This window comes from Meriones unguiculatus, chromosome 7 (assembly GCF_030254825.1).
Source record: "Meriones unguiculatus strain TT.TT164.6M chromosome 7, Bangor_MerUng_6.1, whole genome shotgun sequence".
In the NCBI taxonomy this organism is placed as follows: Eukaryota; Metazoa; Chordata; class Mammalia; order Rodentia; family Muridae; genus Meriones; species Meriones unguiculatus.
In genome coordinates, this window is record NC_083355.1 from 90094690 (window position 1) to 90122453 (window position 27764).

General features: G+C 46.6%; 1 protein-coding gene across 17 annotated transcripts in view; it reads left to right on the top strand.

Annotated features, from left to right (window-relative positions):
- Rgs6 (regulator of G protein signaling 6) overlaps positions 1-27764 on the top strand; it is a 509370-nt gene that overhangs the window by 408257 nt on the left and 73349 nt on the right. For 16 of the 17 annotated variants that reach the window (XM_060387814.1, XM_060387808.1, XM_060387807.1 and 13 more), the window contains 9 exons: positions 243-293; positions 2744-2850; positions 3148-3199; positions 10206-10270; positions 13904-13980; positions 16577-16658; positions 17908-17982; positions 19943-20041; positions 21031-21092. In XM_060387814.1, coding sequence (XP_060243797.1) covers positions 243-293; positions 2744-2850; positions 3148-3199; positions 10206-10270; positions 13904-13980; positions 16577-16658; positions 17908-17982; positions 19943-20041; positions 21031-21092 — 670 coding nt within the window. The remainder of the gene's footprint in view (positions 1-242; positions 294-2743; positions 2851-3147; positions 3200-10205; positions 10271-13903; positions 13981-16576; positions 16659-17907; positions 17983-19942; positions 20042-21030; positions 21093-27764) is intronic. The other variant, XM_021653749.2, reaches the window with a different exon arrangement.

Sequence of the window (27764 nt, forward strand, 5' to 3'; positions counted from 1 at the left end):
TCAAAGCCAGCCTGGGATGCATGAAAGCCTGCCTCCACTAAAGAAGGAGGATAAGGAGGGATAACAATTATTGAATTATAACTGTGGCAACATTCCCGTGGATGGGAAAGGCTGGTTAGCGTGGGAAGATGGCAGTATTATCCAGCTGTCAGGTGATGTGCTACTGGGCTTACAACTCTGGTGAAGATGTCTCTTCTGCTACCCATGAGATCTTCAGAGCTGAAATTTCTTTGTCATTGCAGGTACTGACATTGTGCAGTGGCTTATGAAGAACCTTTCCATTGAGGACCCAGGTACTTGACCCTTGACCTTGCCCTTACCTCTCCAGGTGTTGGTACATGTGCCGTGACTCCTCCAGTGGTCCCTGGTCGGTCTTGAAGAGAAGGCTTATCATCATGGATTCCAGAATGTGGGATCATTGTATTTGCAGATAGAAGTCATTTATTTTCTCTGCTGAATGTCTATCGTCACGTGGAAATCACCCTTTGAGGAAATGAGCCACTATTTAGAATGCCAAAGAGCTCAACACAATAGCGTGTGAAATGAGATGAATTCTCGTTAGCCAGAGCAATTACAGATAAGTTGTAGCCCTGTCACCGAACAGCCTTCTAGAAAGCAGCTCTTAAAATTAGATTGCCTGATCCACAATTAAGATGTTTAATTATTTGCTAAAACTCCTTCTGTTTTCTGCTTCTGCAAGAAGTGAAGAAGTGATTTTTTTTCAACTCTAATTGTGCATTTCAATTAGGCAAAGTCTACCAGAAAGGCAGCACAAACTCTGACCGATGAGACAATTTCCACAGCTGTCCTTTCACCAGAAGATAGGCAGGAAGATGTGTTTTCACAGTCTAATAGGAGGAGGTGCTCCAGAAAAAAAAAAAAAAAAAAAAAAAAAGACACTGCTAGACAGCTAAGGTTGATTTTTCCACATCTGTCAAAGTAAAAGCATCGATAAGAGTTTTAGCCCTGGCGTTAGTGGTACAACATTATCTTCTTTCATCTTGCAAATGATGGAGATGTCCTTCTTGCTGGACCTGCCATTCTTGCCTTTGTTTGTGTTAGGGTTTTGGTTGGCTGGTTGGTTTATTTTACTATATGTAGCCCAGGATGGCCTCGGCCTCTCAATTCACCTGCCTCAGCTTCCTGGGTGCTGGGACTGTAGACCCATGTGGTCACACCTGGCCTGTCATTCTTGAAGCATACAGTTGTGCTTCCTTGTATCCAGAGCTTTAACTTTGAAGTCAACTAACATTGGGTTGAAAATATTTGTTACAAAATGTATATCTATGCTCAACATATAGAGACATTTTGTTATTCCCTAAGTATTACACTTACATATAATCTATAACAGTGTATATATACTGGCAGCTCTTTGCATGGCATTTAGACAGTGTTAGGCATCAAAGTCACCTCTAGGTGACTTGAAGCTTACAGGTGACTGTACAGTTTATTCAAACGTGTTGCCATTTGATATCAAGTCTTAAGCATCTAAATATTTTGTTTTCCGTGAGGGCCCTGAAACAAATTCTACATGGATACATAGGGACAGCCATATAAAATTTTAAAGGAAAACTGGTCATCAGGAAGTGGGTAAAATAAAACATCACTTATTCTGAGTCCACCCACAATAGGTACAGCTTCCAAGGAGAGATGATGATTCTTAGAAAGCAAAGCACATGGGCTGTAGTGAGTGTTGAAAAGCTTATGGTTATAGACAAGACACATGACTTGAAAATGCAGAGCTTATAAAACTGGTCCCTTTAGAGGCCCTCAGAGCATGTCTAATTCCATGCCCAGGACTTACCTTCTAACCAACAAGAAGTACTTGGGGAGGGTCTTAGGTATAATAGGAGCATTTAGGTCCCATCTTCCCCCTCCTGTGTGGGCTCCTCTCAGGATAAAATCTTAACTACCAATGAAAATCTGTGTACATCTGGGGCTGAGATAAGGAAGCAGCAGGTTGATTTTGGCAGAAATGTTCATTTTTTTTTCTATCAGGTTTATCATTTATGGCACTGCCCACCCCATTGTCCTTCCTCTGATTTCCTAGAAAAGTGAGGTCTTGCCCCTAGTCCATCAAAGAAGTAGTGGTCCTGTCCTCACCAAGGGGACCATCATGTCACAAGTTGATTCTGAAGCCCCTGGACCACAGGATGGCACCTAGGTGGCAAGGGTGATAAAACACAAGAGCCATTCACTGGTAGGACCTGTGTGAAAAAACTCACTTCTTTTGGTACTGTTTGGTCTACACCATGAGGTTAGATCTGACTTTGTTTTGGAAGGTTGTGGTGTGGAGGAATGAGTGGTTAGGCATTGCCAGCTTCTCAGAGGAGGTCAGACACACCACGGTCCTTCTCAGTTGTCAGATTCCTTCCATCCCCACCGTCAGCAGGGGAAGGCTTCATCAGCACCATCCTCTAGAGCAGTGGTTTTCAGCCTTCCTACCCCTGCGACCCTTTAAGACAGTTTCTCTCGTTGTGGTGTTCTCCCAACCAAAAAAAAAAAAAAAAAAAATATTTTTGTTGTTGCTTCACAGCTGTAATTTTGCTACTGTTAGGAATCACAACGTGAATACCTGTGTTTTCTGGTGTTCTGAAAGGGTCATTTGACTACAAAAGGGGTCACAACCCACCGGTTAGGAACCGCTGCTCTCGAGGATGACACAGGACCTCGGGTCTCCCTTTGCTAACCCTGGGCATGTGTAACCCAATGACCTGCTTCCTTGTCCTTTCTCTCCTTGCAGTCGAAGCAATACACCTGGGGAGCCTTATTGCCGCCCAGGGCTACATCTTCCCGATCTCAGATCACGTTCTCACCATGAAGGATGATGGCACTTTCTACCGTTTCCAGGTAGGCCTGCTGGCTCCTCCTACTCGCCAGCATGTGACCTCAGATTAGAACCTGTAGGACAGCCAGGCACTGGGAAATCTAAGCGATGCATTAACTTAACCCCTGGGTTAAGCAGAGACAGAGAGCCAGGGCTATGCCAAAGTCTAAGCCAATGGCTTTGGGAGATAGTTCTCCAGAGGAGTAGAAGAGGAAACCGTGCCTGCCTGGTGTCTATGCCAGGGTATATCTGCCCACACTTGAATCTCGCAGCTTTACCCCTGTGTGTCCCCGGTTCTGATGCCACCTGTTCTTTTTCAGGCTCCTTACTTCTGGCCTTCAAACTGCTGGGAACCTGAAAACACGGACTATGGTGAGAAGAGCTGATATGACCCACACTTTCTATTACTCCCAGGAGTTCCGAAGACAAACGCTTAGCACCTGGTCACCATGGTGCTGGGAAAAGGGGGTCTTGGCTGCACTGAGAGGTGCAGTCCTCCCAAGAAGGGGCAAAGGGAACAGGTTTTATCACCAGTGCAGTGGAGCTGGGCGAGCTAAAACCCCATGGGGACACTGTGTGAGAGGGGCTTTTATTGCCCCTTCTAGGGACATAGCATCAGAGAAGGCTGCATCAAGGAGCTGTCTTTCCCTGGCTCTTTCCGTTCTCACATACTTGTAAAAACTTACTATACTTCATTGGCAATTTTGATCCTTGAAAGTTAGGAGGAAAGAGACAGACAGACCAGAGAGGGATGGACAGCTGTCACCTTGGACTAGAGAAACAGGGAAGTTGAAGGTTATTATTACCCGGCCAGAGCCCAGTAAGACCCATGTCATACCCGTGTCATATTCTCCAAGAACCAATCCTCTGAAGAAATTATATTGGCCTCACCTTGAGGAAGAGAACCTGGGACCCAGGAAGTTTCACATCCTCACAGGATTGTGTTTGTCTGAATTCCCCGTGGACAGTGAGACCCCTGAGGGCAGCAGCTGGTCTGCCCTGTGTATTCACATTGCCCCCAGGGTGAAATCTGTGGCATAGGACACGTGTGGTGCTCGGTGAATCTTTACTTATGACATCTTGTTACTGCTTAAGATATTTTTGTTTGTTTCGTTTGCGTTGAGGTGTTTTCTCCTGCAGCCCTAAGATGGAGCCCACAGCCTCACGTGTGCTAAGCTACGCTTCATTCCTGTTCTGGTTCCTTTTTGTAGTTTGCCACACAACATTTAAAGTTGTTTATTTTCATCTATGTGTGTGTGCCTGCTTGTCTGTGTATGTGTACCATGCCTGTGTAGTGCACATAGAGGCCAGAAGAGGGCATGAGATCCTTTGAAGCTGGAGTTGCAGGCTATTCTGAGCCTGGATATGGGTGCTGGGAAGCCACCTGTGGTCCTCAGGAAGAACAACATCATTCTGGAAACAGTAGGGTTTGAACTTAGATCCAAGTGACTCCAGCCCATTCCCTTTCCTGCTCTTATGCATGGTCTTCCCTAGCAGCAGCGCCCGCTCCCTTTGCTTGGCATCCTTGCAGCCGCTAGTACCGTCTAGTCAATGGCTCTGCTGAGGACGGAGGCACTCAATGAGCCCAGGAGCTTCTCCCCTGCATCTCTGCAGAGCTGAGAATTACAGGACAGCAGCTGCAGCTGCAGGGACTGGGGGCGGGGAACTTTGTCCTGGAGACCCACAGCATAAGCTGCCGTTCTGAAGCATAGCCTTGTGGGATGCACGCAGGCCACTGAGAACAGCCCGGAGAGGCCAGCCGAGTGAGGCATTGCCGACTGAGGTGAGAAGTCGAGAGGATGCGCTCAGGTGAAGGACAGGATGTCATCTGCTGCTCATCTGTCCTGGGCCACCGTTGTGGGCAAACGGCTGTTTCCTACGCAGTTTGGTCCAGCAAGGCTTCCATCTCAGAACAGGAGCTACGTTTGTCCGTAAAACAAACGCTTCAAGGCTGCAAGACTGCTCAGGGTGGCCCATCTCATTTGAATAATTATAGCCCAGTTCCGCCCAGCATGTGCCCCTCAGGCAGGAGCCAGGAGGTGGAGTCAGACCTGACATCGGAATCAAAATAAGAGTAAAATATAACCAACCATCTCACCCTTAGTACAACGGGACAGGTTTCTCTCCCTTTCAGAATTTTCTCCACAGACCCTCCATTTCATAATATTAGTGGGCAGCCTCAGCAGAGATGGAAACAGCAGATTATTTCAGGATCCCCTTAACATCAAATCATTTTGCATTCCTGTGTCTCGGTGGGAAAAATCAGGGTGCGGGATATAAAAAGAAAGGAACAGTTTAGCCAGAAAGTCAGCTTCCCAGGAGAAAATTGGGCAAAGAGGACCCCCAGAATCATCCAGTCCCACTCTTGTGTGATCTAGGTCTGTTTCCTAACCTCCCTATACCTTAGGCCCTCGTATTAAAGTCAGAGTGAGATCATTGCTTGGTTCTGCTCAGTTGAGACTAAGTAAAACAGGAAATGTTTGTGAACACTGTTTGTGAGCACAGTTTGGGGATGTTGTCCCAGGCATGGTAGAGGCTGACAGTGGTATTACTAACTACAACGATGCCAATTCTTACCAAACGATGGTGCTCTCCCCAGGAGGAGGTGAGCCTGAAACGGAGAATTCAGGAAAAGCATGAGTTTGATTGGTCAAGGATGGGAAACTTTCATTCATTCCATAAACACTGATTAAGGGCATACTCTGTGTTAGCATCTGTGTCACAGACCTGACCAAGCCACAGTCTTGCTGGCCCAGCAGGAAAAGTGGCATGATGGGAGAAGGAGTGTGGATGAAGATGAGCAAGAAGGTTGAACAGGTTGGGAGGGATATTGGGCTCGTTTCTGTCTTCACTGCTGTGTGTGGGGTGGGAGGCCTAGCCAGAAAGACTTTCGGGTTTCTTTGGCTCTCCTGGTGGAAAGGCACAGCTTCAGGAGGCTGAGGCAGCCCATATCTGCAGTCAGGGTACAGAGAAGGCTGATTTCCTGGTACTCAGTTGGCTGTCTTGTTTGTGTTTAGAACAGGACCTCCCCTCGAAATGGTGCTATCCACCTTTAGGCTGGGTCTCCCCTCCACAGTTAAATCATCCAGGAAACAGCCTCACAGGCATGCCCGAAAGTTCCTCTCCTGGGTGACCCCATCAGGTTGGCAATGGCAGGTTAGATGATAAAAGCCCCAGCAGTCAAGAAGACAAGGTTCAACTGACTCAGCCATCTCCGGAGCCCTTTTGGGTGCCCAGCGAGGAGGAATGACTTGCACAACTCCCTCCATTTGCAAAATAGGGACCCAAACCAAACCTACTGAGGACTGTGTGTAGTCCGCAATGGTAAGGTCCCTGCTATTTGGTAAGCTCAGCATAAGCAGGTGCTGTCGTCATGGTGACTGCAGAAATGGAGGTTTTGTGTACACTGAAATAAAGCAGTTTCAGATATGTTTTAAAAAACAAAACAAAAAAGTTTTTACACTCATGGTGTGTCACGAGGACAACCGTCAGGAGTCAGTTCTCTGCTTCCACCGCATGGATTCCCGAAACTGAACTCAGGTTGTCAGCTACAGCAAACACCTTCACCCACGGAGTCTCACTGACCCAGTTCCTTGTGTCTTAACAGAACGTGAATCTGTTTCCCGTCTGGTATGTTAGACGCGATGCATTCTTTTCACGGTGACACACGAGAGTAAGGATATCCGAGTGAAGCCAGGCTGAGATAACTGGTTTTAGTAGAAACAAGCAAACAAACAGGACAAGCCAACGCGTTTCAGAGTCCCCGGAGAGCTTCTTGCAGGACTGGCTATCACCACTAGAGGTCACCGGAGCCGGAGCTCTAAGAAAGTTACCTATGAGTCTGTACAAACCCTTAACGGCCAGAAGCAAGGTTCCCAGGGCGGCGCGAGGAGCAGAGAGGCAGGCTAGATGTCCAAGACGTCTGGGCTCGTGGTCAGCACTGCGACACCAGCTCTGTAGCCCTCTCTCAATGCTCCCGAACCTGTCTGGCCATTCCTGCCTAGGTGGAAAATTTCCTGGGGTGATCCTACCTTCCTGAAACCCACAGTCAAAATCTGTGTTACTTCCTCCGTGTTCTGTGTATTGGGGGCGAGGAGTGAGAGGTGTATGTGAATGTGGGTTTGTATGGGTGTAGAGGGGACACCCGCTTGTATGCACGTGGAAGCCAGATCCAGGGTGCCTCAGCAAACCTGGAGCTAGCCCAGTGACCAGGGAGCTCAGGAAGCCTTCCTCGCTTCGCCAGAGTTGTGGGAATACTCAGCCATGCACACCCACACATATCCACGTGTAGCGGTTTATGTGGGCTCTGGGGATTCGAACTGAGGTCTTTGAGCCTGGCCACCAAGCATCCGTACCCGGGGAGCCACCCCCTACATCTCTTGAGTTTCACACTTGACCAGTAGAAAATGCTTTGTCGAAGTAGCTGCTGCCCCCACTGGCTCACCAGGAATTTGGGGGGGGTGGGGGGAGGCAGGTGGCATGCCAAGCATCCTGCTTGATTGCCCCAATCCCACAGGCTGTCTGTGAGCCAAGAAGCCGAGATGGGGTCGGGGAGGGGGTGCTTTGTTCAGAGCAGACAGTTCTTTATCTGGCACAATGCAGAATTCTGTTGGTTCATCGCAGGAGCTAGTACAGTGAAACTCAGGTGGCGCGGCATGCACCTGCTGTAAGACCTCTACATCAGCTGTTCTCAACCTGCGGGTTGTGACCCCTTTTGGGGGGGTCGAATGACCCTTTCAAAGGGGTTGGCCTAAGACCATCAGAAAGCACAGACACTTGTGTTACTATTCACGACAGTAGCAAAATTACAGTTAGGAAGTAGCAACGAAAATAATGTTCTGGTTGAGGGTCGCCACTACATGAGGAACGGTATTCAAGGGTCACAGCGTTAGGGAGGTTGAGAACCACCGCTCTGCATGAGCATAAGTTATGCCAAGAGGCATTCATGCAGCAGCCTATGAAGTAAGGGCTGTCAATCCCAAGGACTTGAGTTTGTTTTTTTTTTTTCCTTAAACAAACCATCCAGTTTGAATATTGGCCCCTCCTATGTTCTCATTGCTTTTCTCCAGGTGCCTCATCTGTAACAAATTCACCACCAATTACCTCACTCAACTCTCCTTTACTCATTAGCTTGTTCCAAGCCGTTTAGCAATGTCTTCAGAGACACAGCCACCCTCAACAATAATTTCATCGGTACAGAAGGTCCTCAACGTATGGTGAGGTTATATCCTGATATTCCCGATGTGACCTGACCATCTCCCAAGTCAAAATACGCACCCACCTACCAGACTCCCTCACTTAACAACTGTGCAGTGTTAATTCTCCCCCCCTTGTGAGCTTGTGGGCACCATAGCTCTCTGCTACTGTCCAGTCTCCCCAAAGAGTGACCCATCACCCATCACTAGCCAAGGAGAAGGTCAAAATTTGCAATCTGTAGCTGTGGTTTCTAGTAGATTAATTCAGCTTTCCCACTAATGTCAAAACAAAGGTCTGGTGTGTGTGTGTGTGTGTGTGTGTTGTTGTTGTTGTTGTTAAAATAGCAAACACACCTGAACTGACTTAAGCAGATTTGTAAACAACCTCAGCTTGCCCTGCCCTGCACAAGTTGTAGAATACGGAACTGTGAGCAGACTGGAAAGAAGGCTAACAGCCAGAGTTCCCAGAAGCTTAGGCTGCCAACAACAACAACAACAATAATAATAATGTCAATTGTTTCAACCAGCAAGGCATTGCCCAGAGAGCACTAGAAAGGTGTCAGGCCACTCGGCAGGCCCAGGCTGTCTGTGGTCCATTCTCATGCTCACAACTCTCATCCCCTGCTTCCCCTGGGTCCTTCTCCTTGGCACTGAAAAAGGAAGACAAGACTGAAGAAACAGAGATAGAGAGCAAACAGTGAAGGTCATGTTTGAGAAAGAATGTTCTGGGACTGAAAACCCTTCCTTAGCCTGAGCAGACAAGCCAAGAGAGGGAGAGAGACAGACAGACAGACAGAGACAGAGAGACTCTCTATTTTCCTCCTCCCCCTGTTCCTTCCTCCTCTTCCCCCTCTTCCTCCCCTCCTCCCCCTCCTCCTCTCTTCTTCTTTTTTTTCCTCCTCCTCCTCCTCCTCCTCCTCCTCCTCCTCCTCCTCCTCCTCCTCCTCCTCCTCCTCCTCCTTCTTCTTCTCCTTCCCTGGCAGAACATGCCTGGGGACCAGGGCATGGCTGCAACTGAGTGAGGCACAGCCTGCCTCCCTAAAGAGCCTTCACCCTAGAGCAGGGGACACTCCAGTTACCAGGAATACTGTAAGACTGGGTTGTGTAGTGGAAGGTCTATGGCTGCTCACTGGAACACTGGGCTAGCTTTTCAGGGATCCGAGAGACTGTGGTGGGAGGATGTCACGGTGTAAAATGCTTGATGTGCAAGTATGAGAGCCTCGGTTCTGGCCGCTCACCCACATGAAAAGAGGGATGTGGGGGTGCACACTTGTACACCCAGTGCTGGGGAGGCAAAGACTGAGCACCACGCTAGTGATGGTGCTCACTAGCAAGCCCCATGTCCTAGGGAGAGATCTTGTTTCAAGATGGATAGCATCTGAGGAAGGACACTAAAGGTTGACCCCCAGCCTCTGCCTGGGAAGCTAAGAGTGGCAGCCTCATAAAGCTTGTGGGAGAGAAGAGGAGGTTGGCAAGGCAAGGTGAGATTATAAAGGGCCAAATTTGCAACCCTGAAGACTTTAGAAAGGGTGCAAGCTTGGCAGGTAATGGTCATGCTTGGGCAGGGTTTCTGTGGGCAGAGGATGTTTCGATGCATAGGAAAGGGAAGAAGGGGGGATGTCAGATGCAGCGATGTCCACTTTGAAAAGCTGTTTCCCTTTTGGAAACAGCTGGGCATTAGCATGGTCTAGGTGGGTATCTTAGTCAGGGTTACTGTTGCTGGGATAAAGCACCGTGATCACAAGCAACTTAGGGAGGAAAGAGTTTATTTAGTTTATATTTCCGCATTACTATTCATCATCAAAAGAAGTCAGGATGGGAACTCAAACTGGGCAAGAACCTGGAGGCAGGGAGCTGATGCAAAGGCCATGGATGGGAGCTGCTTACTGGCTTGCTCCTTGAGGTTCACTCAACCTGCTTTCTTACAGCACCCAGGACCACCAGCCCAGGGATGGGATGGGCCTCCCCCATCAATCACTAATTAAGAAAATGCCCTACAGGCTTGCGTGCAGGCTGGTCTCATAGAGACATTCTCTTCATGGAGGTTCCCTTCACCCCTTTAGTTTGTGTCAAGCTGGCATAAAACTAGCCAGCACAGAGGGTGACTGGCTGTGCAGACACAGGCTGGGTTCATTCCAGTGTAGCGCTGGGTTTACATGGCTACTGTTTCTCTTCTTCCTCAGCCATCTATCTCTGTAAGAGGACAATGCAGAACAAAGCAAGGCTGGAGCTGGCCGACTACGAAGCAGTGAGTACAGTGGAATGTCATCCCTGCAGCTTTGTTGAAGCCTGTGGTTTTGTGTTTGTTTTTTTTCCTCTCCTTCCCTCTCCACTCCCTTCTAGACAATGGAAAGGATGTCTCTCCTGTTTCTTCTTTGTTATCGGCTCCTCTTGCCATGACAGTCAAATTGCATCTTTATAGAAATAACTCTCAAGCTTCAACAGCTAAAAATAAACAGTTCAAGTGGGTCCTGGTGGCACACTTCTGTAAACCCAGCGCTGAGGAAACTAAAGTCAGGAGTATTGTGAGTTTGAGGTCAACATGGGCAATGCCAGCCTGGACTATATGATGAGACCCTGTCTCATATATACATTAATATAAATAAATAAATAAATGGCTCAACGCGAAGATAGGCACGGGACTTCACCAAGGAAGACAAAAGATGACAAACAAAATGAAAAGATGCTCAACACCATTATCCATTTGAGAAGCAGACTGAGTCCGTGGTGAGGTACCATTTCACGTATTAGAATGGCTAAGATGAAATGACACCAAGTGACAGTGAACAGATGGTACAAGTTCTTTTGTGTTACTGGGAGAATGGAAAATGCTATGTTTTGGCAGTTTCCTATAAAACGGAACATAGCTATCACATACAACCAAGCAAAGAAATGAAAACCTGTTTCACATGAAACACACTGTATTGCTGCCTGTATTAGCTTTGTACGTGGTATCCCCCAGGCTGTATTTGAAAGCAACCCAAATACACCTTAATAGATGAATGACTAGACTGGGTATGTCCATAAAATGGAGTAGTGTTTTGCAGTAAAAAGGGATTGGGTCTTGTTATACACAACTGCTTGGTGAGTGTTGAAAACATCATGTTGAGTGAAAGAATCCAGTCTTAAGCCATCCATTCCATTGTTTGATGCTCTTGTAAAGACAGCACATATATCACGAGGAGAAGATAGATCAACAGCTGTGGTTAGAGATGGATTGGGGTGTGGCCATTAAAAAAAAATCCCAGGGGACATCCTGATTCTGGTATATAAGCATATACCTGTGTGTGTCGGGAATTCACTTTTTTTTTTTTTATTTTCTGGAGGTAAATTGTCAAATTTTCTATACAATAAGTTTAAGGTCAAAATTTAAAATTTCACCTTTATATCCTTCTTCCAAGCTTGGTAGTAGAGACAGAATCCAAGAACAAAATTCAAACCAGAAAATAAGACAAGGCACCTGTCACAGGGAGATCTCTCCTTTTCCACTTGCCCTTCTCTGTCTTTGTCCATAAGATGTATTTCCTTGCAAGAAACAGATGTCCCACTTCCCCACTCGGGTCTACCTCCACTTGACAGAGTCTAAAAATGAAAAGACTCATTGGTCATTCTGGATATATGTTTCAGGTTGAGGACTCTTTTCCCATACTGCATTTCATAGGCATCACTGAGAACCAGGAAGATTGGTTATGTGCCCATTGACCTTCCTTCCCCTCTCCCGCCCCTCCACCCCCACCATGTGTGATACAGGTGTTGCTGAACTGAACCAAGTGAAGGGTGACAGTGAGGGGATGAGAGACACTGGTAAGGGTAGCAGGGAATCCCTTCTTAACACTCAGTAATCAACAGCATCTTCAGACCTACCCGGTTTCCCAAAGCCCCTGTTTGCCTTAGCAAAACAAACACGATGAGGCTCCTCTCTACGACCCTTTGCCTCTCCTGAGTCCCAGTGTTTAAATCCAGCAAGTCAGCTAAACCATGTCTCTCCTCTTCTCTACTCAAGAGCTAATGTGTGGCCAGTGGAGGACAGGGCTTCGGCATGACATGCCGCCTTCTTTGAAACCTGTTGGCATCACAGACTTATTTCGGGAGGAAGAGTGGAGAAGGATGGCAGGAGGTTGTCTAGGACCTCAGGATTTAGCTAATGCTTGCGTGTCACGTCACATGTTGGACCACCCTGTGTGACTGTCTCCAAACCAGGAACAGTGTATCTGTGGCTCTTAGCATCCTGGGAGCTGGGCCCTACCTGTGTATCTTACTGTCCCAGAAATCACATCACCCCTCTTTCCAAAAGCTGCTTTACTTGCCACACACCGAAGGCAAACAGCTTTGCTCCAACCACATGATTTCCCTAGCATGTCAGTAAAGTTCCCAAATCTTCTGTTGCTCTTGCCCAGGTTTCTGTGTCTTAGAAAATACATTAGACAGAAATAACATGTCAACTTCTGTTGTGTTTCATTCCGTTTTCTGTCCTCTTGCCCCACAGTAGTCTGTTCCGATAGTTGTAAAATATACAGCATAAAGGAGTTTTTTCCCAAGATGAAGTTCGGCATAAAAATGCCTAGAAACTAGAAATGCATTTTGTTCCCAAAGCATACTAATTTTTATTAGAATTTTCTGGTTACAGATACTTTTTGTAGGAAATAAAAATTCAAATAGCAAAACATTTTTAAGGAGAGAAAATAACCTATTATTTTTGCACTAAATTATTTTCTATACAATTTTTTGACTGTTCTTGCTACCTCTTCTAATCACAGACTGTGATCTAGGTAATCACTCTATGTTAATAATACCAAACTAGATTGCCATCTTAATAGCTACCTCGTATTCTGCAGCACGACAGAGTCACAGTTCACCATTTCCCCCAAGTGATTGACATTTAAATATCACCAACTGGACTTTCTACAAACAGTGTGAGCATCAAAGGGATAATTCTTTTAAAAGTAGCTGCACCCCAAGCCTTGGTAATAGGTGTGAATTTGTGTGCTCCTTAGGTGAGGCTCCTTTTATATTAATAATCTACTAATGAGGGCAATCAATTAGTGTTGGCACGAGCTCTAAAGAAATACATACCCATAATACAGACCCCAGTCTTGCATTAATCAGAATTAGGCGGATCGTTAGAGAACCTGTCAAATGCCTCTTTTCACTGTCCTAAGGCTTCAGTAAGAAAGGATGCAGGCAGAGAGGAAAACACCTCTCCCCTTTCCCTCAAAAGATGATCCTGGATGGAGGAGGATCTTTCTTTCTTTCTTTCTTTCTTTCTTTCTTTCTTTCTTTCTTTCTTTCTTTCTTTCTTTCTTTCTTTTTTCTTTCTTTCTTTCTTTCTCTCTCTCTCTCTCTCTCTCTTTCTTTCTTTTTGTTGTTTCTGAATATTTTTCCTTCCATGAACATCACAGACAGACACTCTCTTTGTTCTACGTTTTGAATCCCGACCTTAAAAACACCCATGCAAAGCATTTCAGGTTCCCTTTTCCTGCAACTTACCAGCTCCCCAATGGAAGCATTATCCTTCAGAGTTCCATCCTGAATTTTGCTATGGGATGACTGTGACATTCTTTACCCAACAGCCACCATGTAAAATTCCCAGTAGTCTTTATACCGATTGCTATGAGACTTGTGTTCTTAAAACAACACCCAAAAAGAGATGAATTGGTTGAGCCAGAGACTTCAGATTCAGTACACTTATAAATGAACATTAAGGGTTAAAACAATTCTTCGGAGCTGGTGCATTGGGTTCATGTCCAGTGGCTTCAGCATGAGACCCTGCTATTTTGATGGGAGTAAACCAAAAGGGATAGCTGCCCTGTGCTGAGCATAGGCAGCAATATATTAGCTTATGATGATTAATACCATCTTATTGATTTCTATTTCTTACCAGGAAAACTTAGCGAGACTCCAGAGGGCCTTTGCGAGGAAGTGGGAATTCATCTTTATGCAAGCAGAAGCGCAAGTAAAGTAGGTGAACTCAGCAGAAACTTCTGGGAGAAAAAGCTCTCTGGAGTCCAGAGACACTGTGAAGATTTGGTGGCTAAAGTGGGGTTTCACGCTGGGTTAATCTCTCCTATCCCCTGGGAAAGACTGAATAAATAGGAAGATCATGATGAACAGGAAACCAGGATCTTGCTAGGACAACTTCATCAGACAAGGAAGATGTTCCCAATCAAAAAGCTAAAAGATGTACCTATTCTCCCAAGAGATTTCCATAAGACTTCTAGGCTAAGAGACTGGAAAACGCCAGGCAGGGTTCCTTGGAGATCTTGGCTCCCTAAGTTAACATGTTGAAACTTGAGGAGGATGTCTTAATGGCTTTTCTCAACACTGTGACAGAATTAGCTTAAGGGATTCTGGGCACATGGCTGGGGGAGGTCTCCTTACATCATGGTGGAAAGGTATGGTAGAGTTCATGAATGTGGGAGTGTGTGCCAGTGGCTACTTGCATCATGGAGTGTCAAAAAGCCAAGGGAGCTAGACCAGAATAGAGCCCGGGCTAAATCTCCAAGGGTCTGTCCCCGCCCCAGTGACCTGTTCCCACTACCCAGGCTCTACCTCTTAATGACTTCACACTCTCCCCAAACAGTTCCAATAGTTGGGACCAGGTGCTGGAACTCAGAAGTCTGTGGGGAAACTTTTATATTTAAACCAGAAGAATGGACAGGTTAACTCTTGCCAGCTTCCATATAGGAGTGAAGCTTAAAACTAGTGGAAAAAGTAAGGCACAGATTGGCTTCTGGGTTCAGTTGCTGAAGCCATGTTGTGAGGCATATCTTAGGAGCTACATCCTTCCTGGGCAGATGTGGGTATCTACATGAGCCCTCTGCCAGGGCCAAGCTGACTCGCATAAGCTTACCTCAGAGAACAGATCCTGAGCTCAGGCTAACCTGGAAGAAGGAGTCTGTGCTTTCTCGCCGTCTCCCTTCCAATCTACCAATAGGTTAAACCATTCCTCTTCCTCAAAGGACACAAAAGAGAAGGAGGGAAAGGAGGTGGATGGGCCTTGTCTGTGTCTTCACTCATGGAAGCAGAATGGAGATGTCTTCTTCCATAAGGAAGCATGAGCCATGGGGAACGAACGTTCCCCCCATCTCATAAACATGATTGTCACCTAAGTCCATGGAATTCTGGGACATGGAATTGCTGTGACCAGGGTTTCCCTTTTCCTCACAGTGATGATGTCTTTTTAGCCAGCAGTGCCAATAGGCAAAGGAAGACAGAGGAGGGATGGGAAGGAGGCTGAGCTGGGAGTCGCAGAGAGGTTTTCTCTGAGAGACCCTTATAAGTGAAGAGGACCCACACAGCTTCAGAGAAGCACTTCCATGCACTGTGGATGGCCCCACTCAACACCTAGGGTCAGGTTTGGGTGTTGTGTGAGTGAGGATAGATCGCCAATGGCCAACATGGGAAATGAACTGAGGTCATCTGCCCCAGCCGTCTACGGGCCATCATTGCTGTCAACCTCCCTCAGTTATCTCAACCTTTCCCCTACCCATGATGCCAACCACCTGCTGCCTCTTCTTCCCCAACCCAGTGTTCCCAGATGTCCCCAAGGAAGGCAGATATCAGGTAGTAGGTTCTGAGTGTCTGTGTGAGACCATCTGAGAAGTAGAAGATGGGAGTTGGAAGGAGCCTCCAGTTTGGATGGAGTGAGGTAGTTCTGAGCCTGGGTGCTCACAGATCACTGGGAAGCAAAGAGAAGCCCGGATTAGCTCTCCCAGAAGCGAATGGCATCACATTATAAAGGAGGGGAAAACTGTCACTTCCTACATATGTGGATTTTCCCCATTAACTTTTCTGATTAACTCTGTGATTACATAATAATTGTGGGCCATTTAAGTACACAGCAATTATCACAAAAATCACAGGGTGATTATGGGTTTATTTCAGTCCAGTAAACTAAAGGGCCCCCAGGAGAGCTGAGAACCACAAGTCACAGGGCAATTAATCCCAGTTGCTTTTTGCTTAGATGAGGTGAAGTGATACATGCTTTGAGGGGAGTTTTGTGGACTCCTGATCAGAACACGTGGAACCTGGCTTTGCCATCATAATTTCCCAACTGAGGCCAGTGACTTGGGGTCCTTGGGGCCTTGTGCCAGGCTAAGGGCCACTACTCTGCCTTTAGTAATCCAGATGGCTTATGTGACTTTTAAAACACATATTTGGAGCATTTTACCGATGTCTTAACTGCTGTTTAAACTCTCATGTTGGAGATGGAGAACTGACAAAAAGGCGGATATATCCCTTCTTATCAGGTCACACGTGCAGAATTCTCTCTGGAGTAGGGCAGACTGGCAGAGAATTCAGTCCTTAGCAAACCCAGATCTTAATACTTACATGGGCAACTGTTTCTGCTCATTCTTCCTCTATGCTGCCATGTCCATTGCCCCCAAATGCTACTCTGTAATCCAGCCTCTAACACGCTCTTGCTGTGTATGGAGTGAGAGGCCATATAGGTTAATGGTCTTGGGAGCACCCTAGCTCCTGGGCACAGGAGGGCTGAGGGGGCAGAAAAGGAGACAGTACAAATGCCTCTCACTTCCTCTCTTTACTCTTTCAGGATTGATCGGAAAAAGGATAAGACAGAAAGGAAAATTTTGGATAGTCAAGAACGGGCCTTTTGGGATGTCCACAGGCCAGTGGTGAGGACGCCTACTTGGTTCCCTAAATTGGATCCACCCACCCGATTCATTTCTTTTCTCCAAACAAATGACTGTCTTTAGTGAACAAGGACTATACTTTAAGAGAATTGTACACACACACACATAGGACTGGAAATGGGGCAACAATGGGGATGCCAATATAGGAACCAGGGTTTCCCTTTTTCTCACAGTGATGCCGTCTGATTAGCCAGCAGTTCGAATAGGCAAAAACTCCATTCTTCCAAATCAGCCGTGTTCATTCCCACCATCATTAAGCTCCAAATCTTAAAAACATTTTTTTCACATACTGTCAAGTCTTGTCATCTACACTAGTTCTGTCCTAGAAAGTCTCTGCAAACTCTGAATTAGTGAATATTGAGGTATTCCTCCTGGGTGAGCTGGCTTCCTTTCTGACCTGGGTCACATGTGGTTCAGGCCAGATCACAACTATTCTGATTTCTCCCATGGCATGTCAGAGCCCCCTTTTCCCTAGAGCACTATACAACCCTATGACACCCTGCCTGAAGGCCACTGGAAATGGAAATGTCACCAAGATGAATGCAAAAATGTAGAAAGCCTGGCACCAGATAATCCCCGAAAAGGCTGCTTTACAGCATGGACTAGAAAGACAGAGGCTCACCCTGTTCATCCGGGCATGGTTATGTGGGGTGACTCAAAATTATCATTCTTCTGCACGTGTCTGTAAATGGTCATTACGCTCTGAGAACATTGATTTGCACGTTACAAAGAAAATTTAGCAAGTAGATGAATTCACGAATCAGTACACAATGAAGCTTGACTGTGTCTCTGATTTCACATTATTAAAACAAATCTTGATTGCCCTCAGGAAATGGAATTGAAAATGAACAAACTATTTCAACCTTCCTAAAAACTGATTAAAAGCAACAACACCACAAAAAAAACTTTCTTGTCCTGACATGGGAATTTTTTTTTCAGATGGTTAGAGATATAACATAACAAAGGCTACGTACGTCCAAAGCCTCGTGGCCACTTGGAATATAGGTTTGATGCCAGGAATGCATACTAAACTCTCCATAAGATTGTCCTCACTCTAAGGTCAGATTTTACATTTCCAATGAGAACTCCACACAGGAACATGCGTTAAGGCAAGATGAAGAGATTATGTATTATCTGCAAAGGGAAGGATTAGGTCTGAAGGCATTACTTGGTTTCGATTGGAAGCATAATTTTCACTTAGTAATTGATATAATTTTCTTTTTCTTCTCAGCCAGGCTGTGTGAACACAACGGAAATGGATATCAGAAAATGTCGACGTTTGAAGAATCCACAAAAGGTTAAAAAGGTTTGCTGGTTTAGTTGAATTACAATTTCCTGGTGGGGACAGCTCTCTGCTTCTGGTGCTGTTCACACACAGTGACTTTTCGGCTCGTAATTCTGCCATGTTTCATCTTTAGAAATGATTTGATTGACAAATTTGAGAGTGGCTATTCGTTGAGTGGCTGGTGTGTTCTAGGCATTGTACAAATTGCTGGGGTTCAGTTGCAAGTCTTGGGGATGCCATAATCTTGAAGGGAATGAAACCAGACCATAGGCAACAAGGCCATTGTGCTGTGTTGGAAGAACGGGAAGGTCCAGGAGCCCCTGGAGATGCAGCTAAGATAGAGTGGGGTGCCCCAGGGGCTTTATGTAAGCTGGATCCTCTGAGAGGAAGAGTAAATAGCAGCTGGCCCCAGGGATGTTGCGGTGGAGAGAAGACACCACGGGAATAGAACACAGGCGAGCCTGCAGGTCCAAAGAGCTTGGCACTCAGAAGCAAACGGGAGAGTTTAAATGGAGCTAAATTGTCAAACGCCACATCACCATCTTGCCATCCTTTGAATGACCCCCAGGATCCCTTGTATTTCACTAGACTGAGCTGGGCAATGGCCACAGCATCCCCACAGCCACCATACTCAGACTGCCTCCATCGAAACAGTCACCCTCTCCAAAGACCATGCTGCAGGGGAACGCGCCTGTGCTCGTTAACACTAATGTCGGGTTAGAGGTATATTCCCAAATGTCCCCAGTTCACATAATGACCAAGTATGAATCCAGGGCGTGTCAGATCAGAAGTGTTTCAGTGTTTGGAATACTTTTATATACCTATCAAGCTACCTTGGGGGCTGGGACCCAAATCTGAGAACAAAATTTACTCATTTCATCACCACCTTATAGCACATAGTCCAAAGATAATGTTTATAATATTTTTGGTGGTCCTGTGCTTTGACCAGAACCTACCCCGTGAGATGAGGTGTAGAATTTTCCTTTTGTGTTATTTGGGATTTGGGAAGATTGTAGATATTTAGACAAGAATGTGTGTGTGTGTGTGTGTGAGAGAGAGAGAGAGAGACAGACAGACAGACAGACAGACAGACGACAGATAGACAGAGAGGGGGGATGGACAAACAGAAGGATGGACAGACAGTACACAGACAAAGACAAACAGTACTTTTTGAGTTTACTTACATCATTTACTCATTGGGTAAATAACAATACTATATTTAAAACCTAGTCTTAACTGTACTTATTTAGTCTCTAATGACCACTAATTCTAATACCCCACAGTTTTATGAAGCTCTTTGTATGTCATCTGAGCCTTTATCATTGTATGGATTGCAGCTATGCACTGCTTGTCCTTCGGGGCTTTTTCTTTCCCTGTTTATAACACCACAAACAACCTGAATAGCAATCTCTGTAGCTGCAGACTTGAGTAGGAAATGAGGCCATAAAACTGCTGAATTTAAGAGGAGCACTAGCCAGGAGGCCAGCCATTTTAACGTCATAGCACATAGACATGACATCTGCTGGCCAGCAGGAAATCCACAGGGAAATTTTGAATGTACCTTTCAGCTACTGTTCTTAAGTTCAATGTTGACCCCAAATCACCTGGGGTATTTGTTTAAAGTACGGATTCCCAAACCCACTAATGAGAATCTTGATTCGGTCACTCTGTGATAGGGCTCAGCAGTGTACCTCTTTACCAAAGAACACCAATTGATTCTTCGAAGTTAGTTGGCCTCCAGATTATATTTAGAGAAACAGTGCTACGCATGGAAACCATTTTAGTTCAAGAAAATGAAGGATTTCCTCGCTGTTGTGACCCAAAGAGGATGTGTTCCCTCAAGAAGTCTACCATGGAAGAAATTCAAACAGAGCCTAGTCATTCAGCTGGATGCCACAGAGACAGCTGAAAGAATGAGATGAGGGCTTGGCTGCTGAGCCACTTGAGGGTGTGTGATTCGTACTTTTGCTTCATCTTCTAGTCAGTGTATGGTGTGACTGAGGAGACCCAGTCACAGAGTCCAGTGCACATACCAAGCCAGCCAATCAGGAAAACTACAAAAGATGACATCCGAAAACAGGTGAGTGAATGAGCATGACACTCCCAGCGGGTTCTGTGGACAGCAGAATCAGCTGTTGGATGGCTTAACCCTGTGTGTGCCGTGTGTGACACTTAAGAAAAGCCTGAGAAATTCTCCAGCTACCTTCTCCAGCGGTGATTGAAAGGGGTGTGACTGAGCTAGCCCAGTGGTAAGCTGGCTTTTGAGGGCAAGGTTTTTCCACTGCCAGCTGGGGAAGCTAGGGAAGGAGAGGCGAATGTCCCATCCTGGAGAACATAACATAATGAACTCCCAGAATGCACCGGTTCAGGACCACTACCTCTATACTGTTAAGGGAAGGCGTTAGAATAAAGAGAACCCTGAACTGTAGTCATCATAGCATCATTTAGCCGCATATTATTTTCTGTCTTGATGAGAAAGTCAGACCAACAGAGAATAGCTAGCAATAACATCACTCCCTTCTGAAGCCTACTCTTCATTATGCCTTGCTGCCTTCTGACAGAGACTGGAACCTTAAATGCCTTTCTTTGACAGGCTTATGGAGAGGCGGGAAGAAAGAAACAGACAGATGCAAAATAGCTACTTGCTGATTCTAGTTAAAAACAACCAAGACACGGGTGCGACATACACTGGAAACTAAGCCGAGGAACCATTACTGGGGCTTTAGTCCAAAAAAATATTCTTGAAGTATACATATTGTCTGTCAGATCTGTTGCCAAGCTTTTTTAGACGACATGCTGTCCTTTGATTGAATAATTGGGGGGGAGGTAAAAATTAATTCATAGTTATGAACAGGTGAAAATGAGTTGTAAGGGAAGCTGTTTTAGAATCTTAAGTGTGGCAGGGATTTCCAAAGGGGCAAATTGTCTGTGGAAGCTTCAGCTACGGGGTAAGTATTGCCCAAGGAGGCGTTTAGACTTTGGTGTGATTGCAGGATTTGGGTTCATGGGATAAAGGAGAATCAAGCTCTGTTTTGGCCTCATTATCTGTGTTCTCTCTTTCCCCCACAGATAACATTTTTGAATGCACAGATTGACAGACATTGTTTGAAAATGTCCAAAGTGGCTGAAAGGTACGCTTCCCCCAATATTACCATGTGCGTATTTTATAAAGGAGAAACACAGGGTCCTAGCTAACAAGTATGTTCAGCTTCAAGAGTCAGGCTAGAGTTACTTCTTAAATCTGATGTGTAAAATCCCTAGTCCCTGTGTGAGCATGGCTAACAGGCCTCCCTTGAGCAAGACACTCTCTGTTCCTTAAGCTTCCGCCATTCAACCTTGTCAATCAGGAAAGAACGCCTGTGAAAAGAAAAAGAAAGAAAAAAAATTCCACCATACACCTTTGCCTTCAGTCCCTTGATTGATTCAAATGGAATCACTCCCTTTCCGGCTATAAAATGCCCAGGTTCACTTTACAGGGGAAAGAGATTTCGTGTGCCCTTTGAGGTTGGCCACATGAACGGGAGAGGACTAGCTCCTTGAGGAGTGTTCCTCCCCAACATGCCAGCCACCACTGAGCCACACTGAATCAGCTGTAAGGAAAACACCCAGGCCCTGTGGCCTGGCTTCCCCGGCAGCTCCTGTGCTATAGTCTGTACTGGTAGCTGACTCCACTCCATTACCTCGGGGGAGGCTCAGTTTTATCAACTGAATGATCTGTTTTTTTTTTTTTTTTGAACGCTTCAGTAAAGAGACCACCTGGGAATTCTGTATGGAATAAATCTAATCAGGCAGCCAGAACTTAATACTTACTCATCCATATGCTGCCGTTAAATCGGTGTTCAACTTCTGAAGGAATCCAGGGTGCAAGTCAGGCCTTAGTATTTACTGAGTATGGGGTAAACTGAGTCCTTTTAAGTTTAGATCACGCAGGGTGCTGGCTGTGTAACCCCCTTGGGAGGCTTTCTCTGCTGGCCCCTGGGGTAAGTCACGTACCCTTTCTAAATAAATAATGACCAATAGGAACTTAGAAAAACCCAACCCCAAATCCAAAGCCTGAATTAAAGTGCTCTGTTCAGGACACCAAGGACAACTGTGGGTTTGGGCTTATGGCATCTTCTATGTCTACCTGTATGTACATCTGTGTGTACTCCCTCTGGTCTATTTGTTGCTGTTCTGATATTAGGAACTGACCCTCATGAATCACGGGCAAATAATCTATTACTAACCTGTATTCCCAAGACCTCTGTTTACTTTCTGTTTTGATATGGGGGGTGGAGGGGTCTCATTCAATTACCTGGGATATCTTTGAAATGCCTCTGTAGTTCAGGCAAGCCTTGAGGAAGTGGGGCTACCTCCAGGTCCAGTCATAAAGATTTAAATTTGTTTTTAGTATCAGTCTGTGTGTATACAGGGAAATACGCATGTGACTGCAGCTGCCTACAAAAGCTACCGGGGACCATTGGGTCCCCTGGAGCTGGAATCACAGGTGGTTGTTAGCTGTCATTCTGGGCCAGACAATGGCTGGTTGCATTTCTAACATCCTATGCATGACAAGAATGTAATAACTACTGGACTCTATCCACTAGAGGTCAGTAGTGCCACCTCACCGTTGTGACAACCAGCAATGTCTCCGGCCATTGCCTGAGACAGCAGCAAAGTCGCTCCCATTGAGAATTCCGGCGTTCCTGTGTTCCCTAATGCAAATGCCTCTCATGGTGCCAATGGCTGAAGCTCCCATTACATGGCTAGCAACTACTCTGAAGTCCCAGGCGTAGCCAGCTCCAGGCTGCATACAAGTGCCCATCCCCACTGTCAAAATGCAGGACTTCTGGCCATCGAATTGGGCTCTGAAAGTCCCTTTTCCTTCTCACTGGAGTTACCTTTGTTCTACCCCCGCCCCTGTGGCCAAAGAGTAGCCAAGAGCAAAGCTGCTGAAGTAACCTCAACTTTCCTGTGCCATAGCTGGGAGGAATGCCAAACCTCCTTTTGTTAGGCAAGGCATAGAAATGGCTGGCCTGTGGTGATGCATTATCTACATACATGGTAATGTCTGGCTTGGGAGGGCTCATAGCGGAGAGGGTACACAGAGCATCTTTGACCTGGTTCACCTGCTCAGGGTCAGTGTTCTGAGGCTGGAAGAGGGGGCTAGGCAATGGAAATTCCCAAACTCCAGCCTTAGGGATGGATGGACCCAGTGGTCCCCAAGGTAGACCTAAGCAAGCTGTACTTTGAGCATCAAGTGGACTGACTGAGCTGGTGTCTAGGGCTCTGGTGAGGCTACTGCAGCTCCACAGGCCTCAGAACTCACTTCAGAAGGGCTCTGGGTTTCATCTTTTGTCTTATCTCTGGGGGATGGGGAGAGGCCTGAACTAGTCATCCTGAGATGACTGAGAGGTAGGTGATATGTCCCAGGAGGGACGGGAGCAAAGGAAGGGAGGCTGGCAGGTCCCTTTGTTTGTTTGTTTACTGCCTGTCTGGGAGGTACCCCAGCTGCTACAGCTAATTACACTTGAGAGGCCGCCGCCGCTCACATGAGGGGTTATCCCAACCACAACTCCCCAGCCAGGAACTTCCAGGAGTCCAGCCCCAGCAGAGGCTGAATTTTATTCCCGGCAGCAATAACTGACAGCTCTTCAATGTGACATGGGGGTTTTCATTAGAGCTACAAGCCAACTCCCCAAGAGAGCAGAGGAAAGAGAGAGAGAGAGAGAGAGCAGCCGGGTGTCTGCCAGAGATAAAGCCGCCCAAGCCTAGCCTGTCAGCTGCTGTGCTCTGCCAGGAGGGGCTAGGGAGGTGGCACTGGCAGCTGGCCAGAGGTGAAAACTGAGCTCTCCCTGGGTGAGCCACAGCCCCCATTCCAGATCTGGTTTCCCTGGGCCTGCTCCAGGTGATAAGTGGTAATTAGAATTGTGTCCCCCCCCCCAAGGAAAGGTCCCTGCTGGGGTTTTTTTGGTTTTTTGTTTGTTTGTTTGTTTGTTTTTCACCTAGTTGCCTAAGAACCCAAGAAATGAGAGGCTGTTACTGGTGATACCTGTAGCCCAGTTCTGAAAAAGCAAGGATTGGGTGGGGTTAAAGCCTTCGGCCTACTGTAAAGGGGTACCGCTGTCAGATGCGGGGGGGGGGGGTTGCAGGCGGTATTTGGAGCCTGCTAAGGAGGTTTGGAAATGGCTTGCCTCTGCCTTTCGTGCGTTCTCAATGAAACAAGTGGCTTCCTCTCTGTGTGCATTCATGTGAGTGCTGGAGGCCTGGCTCCAGTCCTTGGCACTCGGGTCCCTCTGAAGCAAACAGGAAGGACTAGTAATTTTCCAGTGATTAACAGTATGGTTGACAGGACTGAAATTCAGGTATATGAGATGGGGTGAACTGGCTGTGTGGAGCTCCAAGGAGGAAGGAGGCTGGCCTTGAAGGTGACAGTTTCGTGCTAATACAGTTCTTCCCACCCTCTCTTGGTCCTTTCTCTGACTCTTGTTCAGACAGCCCTGCAGGCTGCCCAAGGCTAGCACGGAAACACGTAGCCCATACAGTCCCCCTTTCTATCTTGCATACACGCCGGCCTCTGGCCGGGGACTGGCTCTTTAGATTTTCTCAGTTCATTTCGGTTTCAAAGATTCTGTCCTTTGTCCCCAACAGTGTTCAGATGTCCCTGCCATGTGAGCATCGATGTGTTTCCTAGGCTGCTTTTTGCACTACCTATGTGTAACCCTGTTCTTGATTCAGAAATAATAATAATCCTCGTATATACAAATTAACTTTTCAGATAAATACCACTCAACGTTATACTTTTTATTATAATATTTTATTTTATTAATCAGTTTATTTCCTTTGTATCCCCCCTGTAGTTACCTCCCTCTTCCCCTCCCAATCCCACCCTCCCTTCCTCTTCTCCACCCATGCCCCTCCCCCAGTCCACTGATAGGGAAGGTCCTCCCCCCCTTCCATCTGATCCTAGTCTATCAGGTCTCATCAGGACTGACTGCATTGTCTTCCTCTGTGGCCTGGTAAGGCTGTTCCCCCCCTCTGAGGGGGAGGTGATCAAAGAGCAGGCCAATCAGTTTATGTCAGAGACAGCCCCTGTTCACATTACTAGGGAACCCACTTGGATACTAAGCTGCCATTATACTTTTTATCTTAACTATTGTAAGTGAAAAATCTTCCTTAAACATGGCTCACAAACTTGCCTTCCTAAAGAAAGAACGCTGCCTCTTGGTCCACTTTTCTGGATAACTCGAGCCAGTGTTCTTATATTTTACTATTTCGTTTTTCAAGGCAGGGTTTCTCTGTGTAGCCTCGGCATCTCGCTCTATAGATCAGGAACTCACTCTATAGACCAGGCTGGCCTCGAAGTCACAGAGATCCTCCCGCTTCTGCCTCCCGAGCGCTGGGATCAGAGGTGTGCGGCCCAGATAATATCCTCTCCCTAAACATGCGTCGTATCTCCCCATGCTATAAGACACAAAGTATATCAGTCAGCACTGGCCGACAAAGAACCTCCAAACGCAGAGGCTTAAAACTCCAGTAGCTTCACTCTGCCCACGGCAGACATGCTCTCCCCAAGGGTTGACCATGTACCACCAAATGCTACATACACTACATATTTCCCTTATACCCACATAGTTTGGAGACGAGTAAGAGCAAATGATAAAATAGGACAGTCGCAGCAATGTACAACAATGTACATGAGCAATGTTCCCATACGCGCGCAGAGGAAGTGCTTTACCTGTTTTCCCTGGTACGTCTGGATTACCCGAACCACCACTCAGTGCACCTGGAGGCGGTGGGCACTCAAGGGCCAGCTGATCACCAGCACTGCAGTTTCACAACAGGGGATCCGATAACCCACACGAAATTAAGTGACTAATGGGAAGGTTAGTTCACATAGCACAGAAATGCTGGCCAGAAATTCGTATCCCGCCCGGAAGGAGATTTTTATCACACTGCTCAGGTGTGTACTAGACATGTAATTTTAACACATGAATTACTTGTTCCCAGAATTTTCCATTTAATATTTCCAGACTGTGGCTTATCATGGGTAACTGAAGTTGCTGGAAGCAAAACTCTGTACAGGAGGGTATTACTCAATGGGCGTTTGCCCTTTCTCCTGTGTCTGTTTGCGAGCTGGTTGCACAGGCTAGGCTGTGTGCCTGGTTGCAGCTGTGGACTGGGAGGAAGCTCTGCTGACCCTGGCTGTCTGTCTCGTGTATGTGGCTTCCGGCCGTGTAGGATGGCCTCCGCAAGGACATCTTATACTTTTACTGTTTTCTACAGGAACTTTCATCCTCAAAGCGGGCCAGTTTGATATCACTTGCACCGAAACAAGAGTGCAAGAAAAAAGCAGAAGCATGCAAAAGCCAAGTCACAAGCCCAGACTGTAAATTTAAAAGACTAGAGTACTGCAGCCCATTTTTAAAACCAGCCCGAGAACTCACACCAGAGAGTGAGACCATCACAAAGGCCCTGATCCTAAAGCCGTGATTCTCGGCCTGTGGGTCACAACCCCCACCAGTCACGGGTCTCTTGTATATCAAGTATTTACATTATGATTCATAACGGTTGCAAAACTACAGTTATTAAGCAGCAATGACATAATTTTATGGTTGAGGGTCACCGCAACATGAGGAACTATATCAAAGGGTTTCAGCATTAGGAAAGTTAAGAACCACTGATCTGAAGCCACTGTGAAAGCTCTTTCCCACAAGCCTTGTTTTCCATAATGACAATGAGATTTGAGACATGAAGTGTGTTTCACCTGGAGACTCTGAAGAGACCTTTGTGTTAGTCACCTGCCTGTAACTGTGACAAAATACCAAAAGGAATCAACACAGAAGAGGGAAATTGTATCTGAGCTCATTGCTCAGAGGTTGCAATCCATGCTCAGTGAGCCCCGTCACTGTGGGCCTGTGATAGGGCAGACTCTCAAGTGGGAAGGGCATCGTGGAACAAAGCTGGTAATCGAATGGGAAGGGACAAGAGGGGATATGGGAGGGAGGAGTGAGAAAAGAGTACATGGGAAGAGTGGAGAGAGGAGAGCAGCCTAGAGGAAGGAGAGGAGGGGAGGGGAGGGGAGAGGAGAGGATTACATAGGAGAGAAGAGAAGAGAGGAGAGCATGGGAGAAGAGAGAAGAACGTGGGAGAAGGTAGAAGAAGAAGGGAAGGGAGGGGAGGAGAAGGGACGGGAGGAGAGGAGAGGGGACAGCAGAGGTCCCAATATTTCCTTCAAGAACACAATCCGGTGACCTTTGTTCCCTCCACTAGGCTCTACCTCTCAAAGGTTCTACCGCCCTGGATGGCTGCTGGCCAAGCCTTTCATTCATAGCTTTGGAGGACACTTAACATTCAAACTGTGGTAAACTCTGTGGTCCCATCTCCAAATAGATGCAGCTGCCAAAGAAACAAAGTCTTTCTCTTCTCTGCAAGAGCATCTTTATTTTAATCCACCCACCCTAGCTTCCATCGCCAGCGGCGGCTCTAAGAACACAGATCCCTGTACATCTCAGTTTCCACTTGCCTGGCATCTCTGAGCTTTCCCCCCGGCCCCCAAGAGACTTCTTCCCCAACCTAGCAATTCTGTGGGATGTGGGACATCACAGTACCTGGAGGTACTGCCCCAGATCCAGACACAGCACCTGCACGGAAAGATCAAGCTGTTTCATTTTTATGCCTGCTGCTCTACGCGGCTCGCCCTTACTCCATTACTGGGAGTCATTAGAGTGTCACAGCTGACTGCTAAATTGATTTTTTTAACATCATCTTGCCTGCCCATCTCTGAGATTGTTGCTGCTCCCTAATATTGGGTTCTGGTTCCT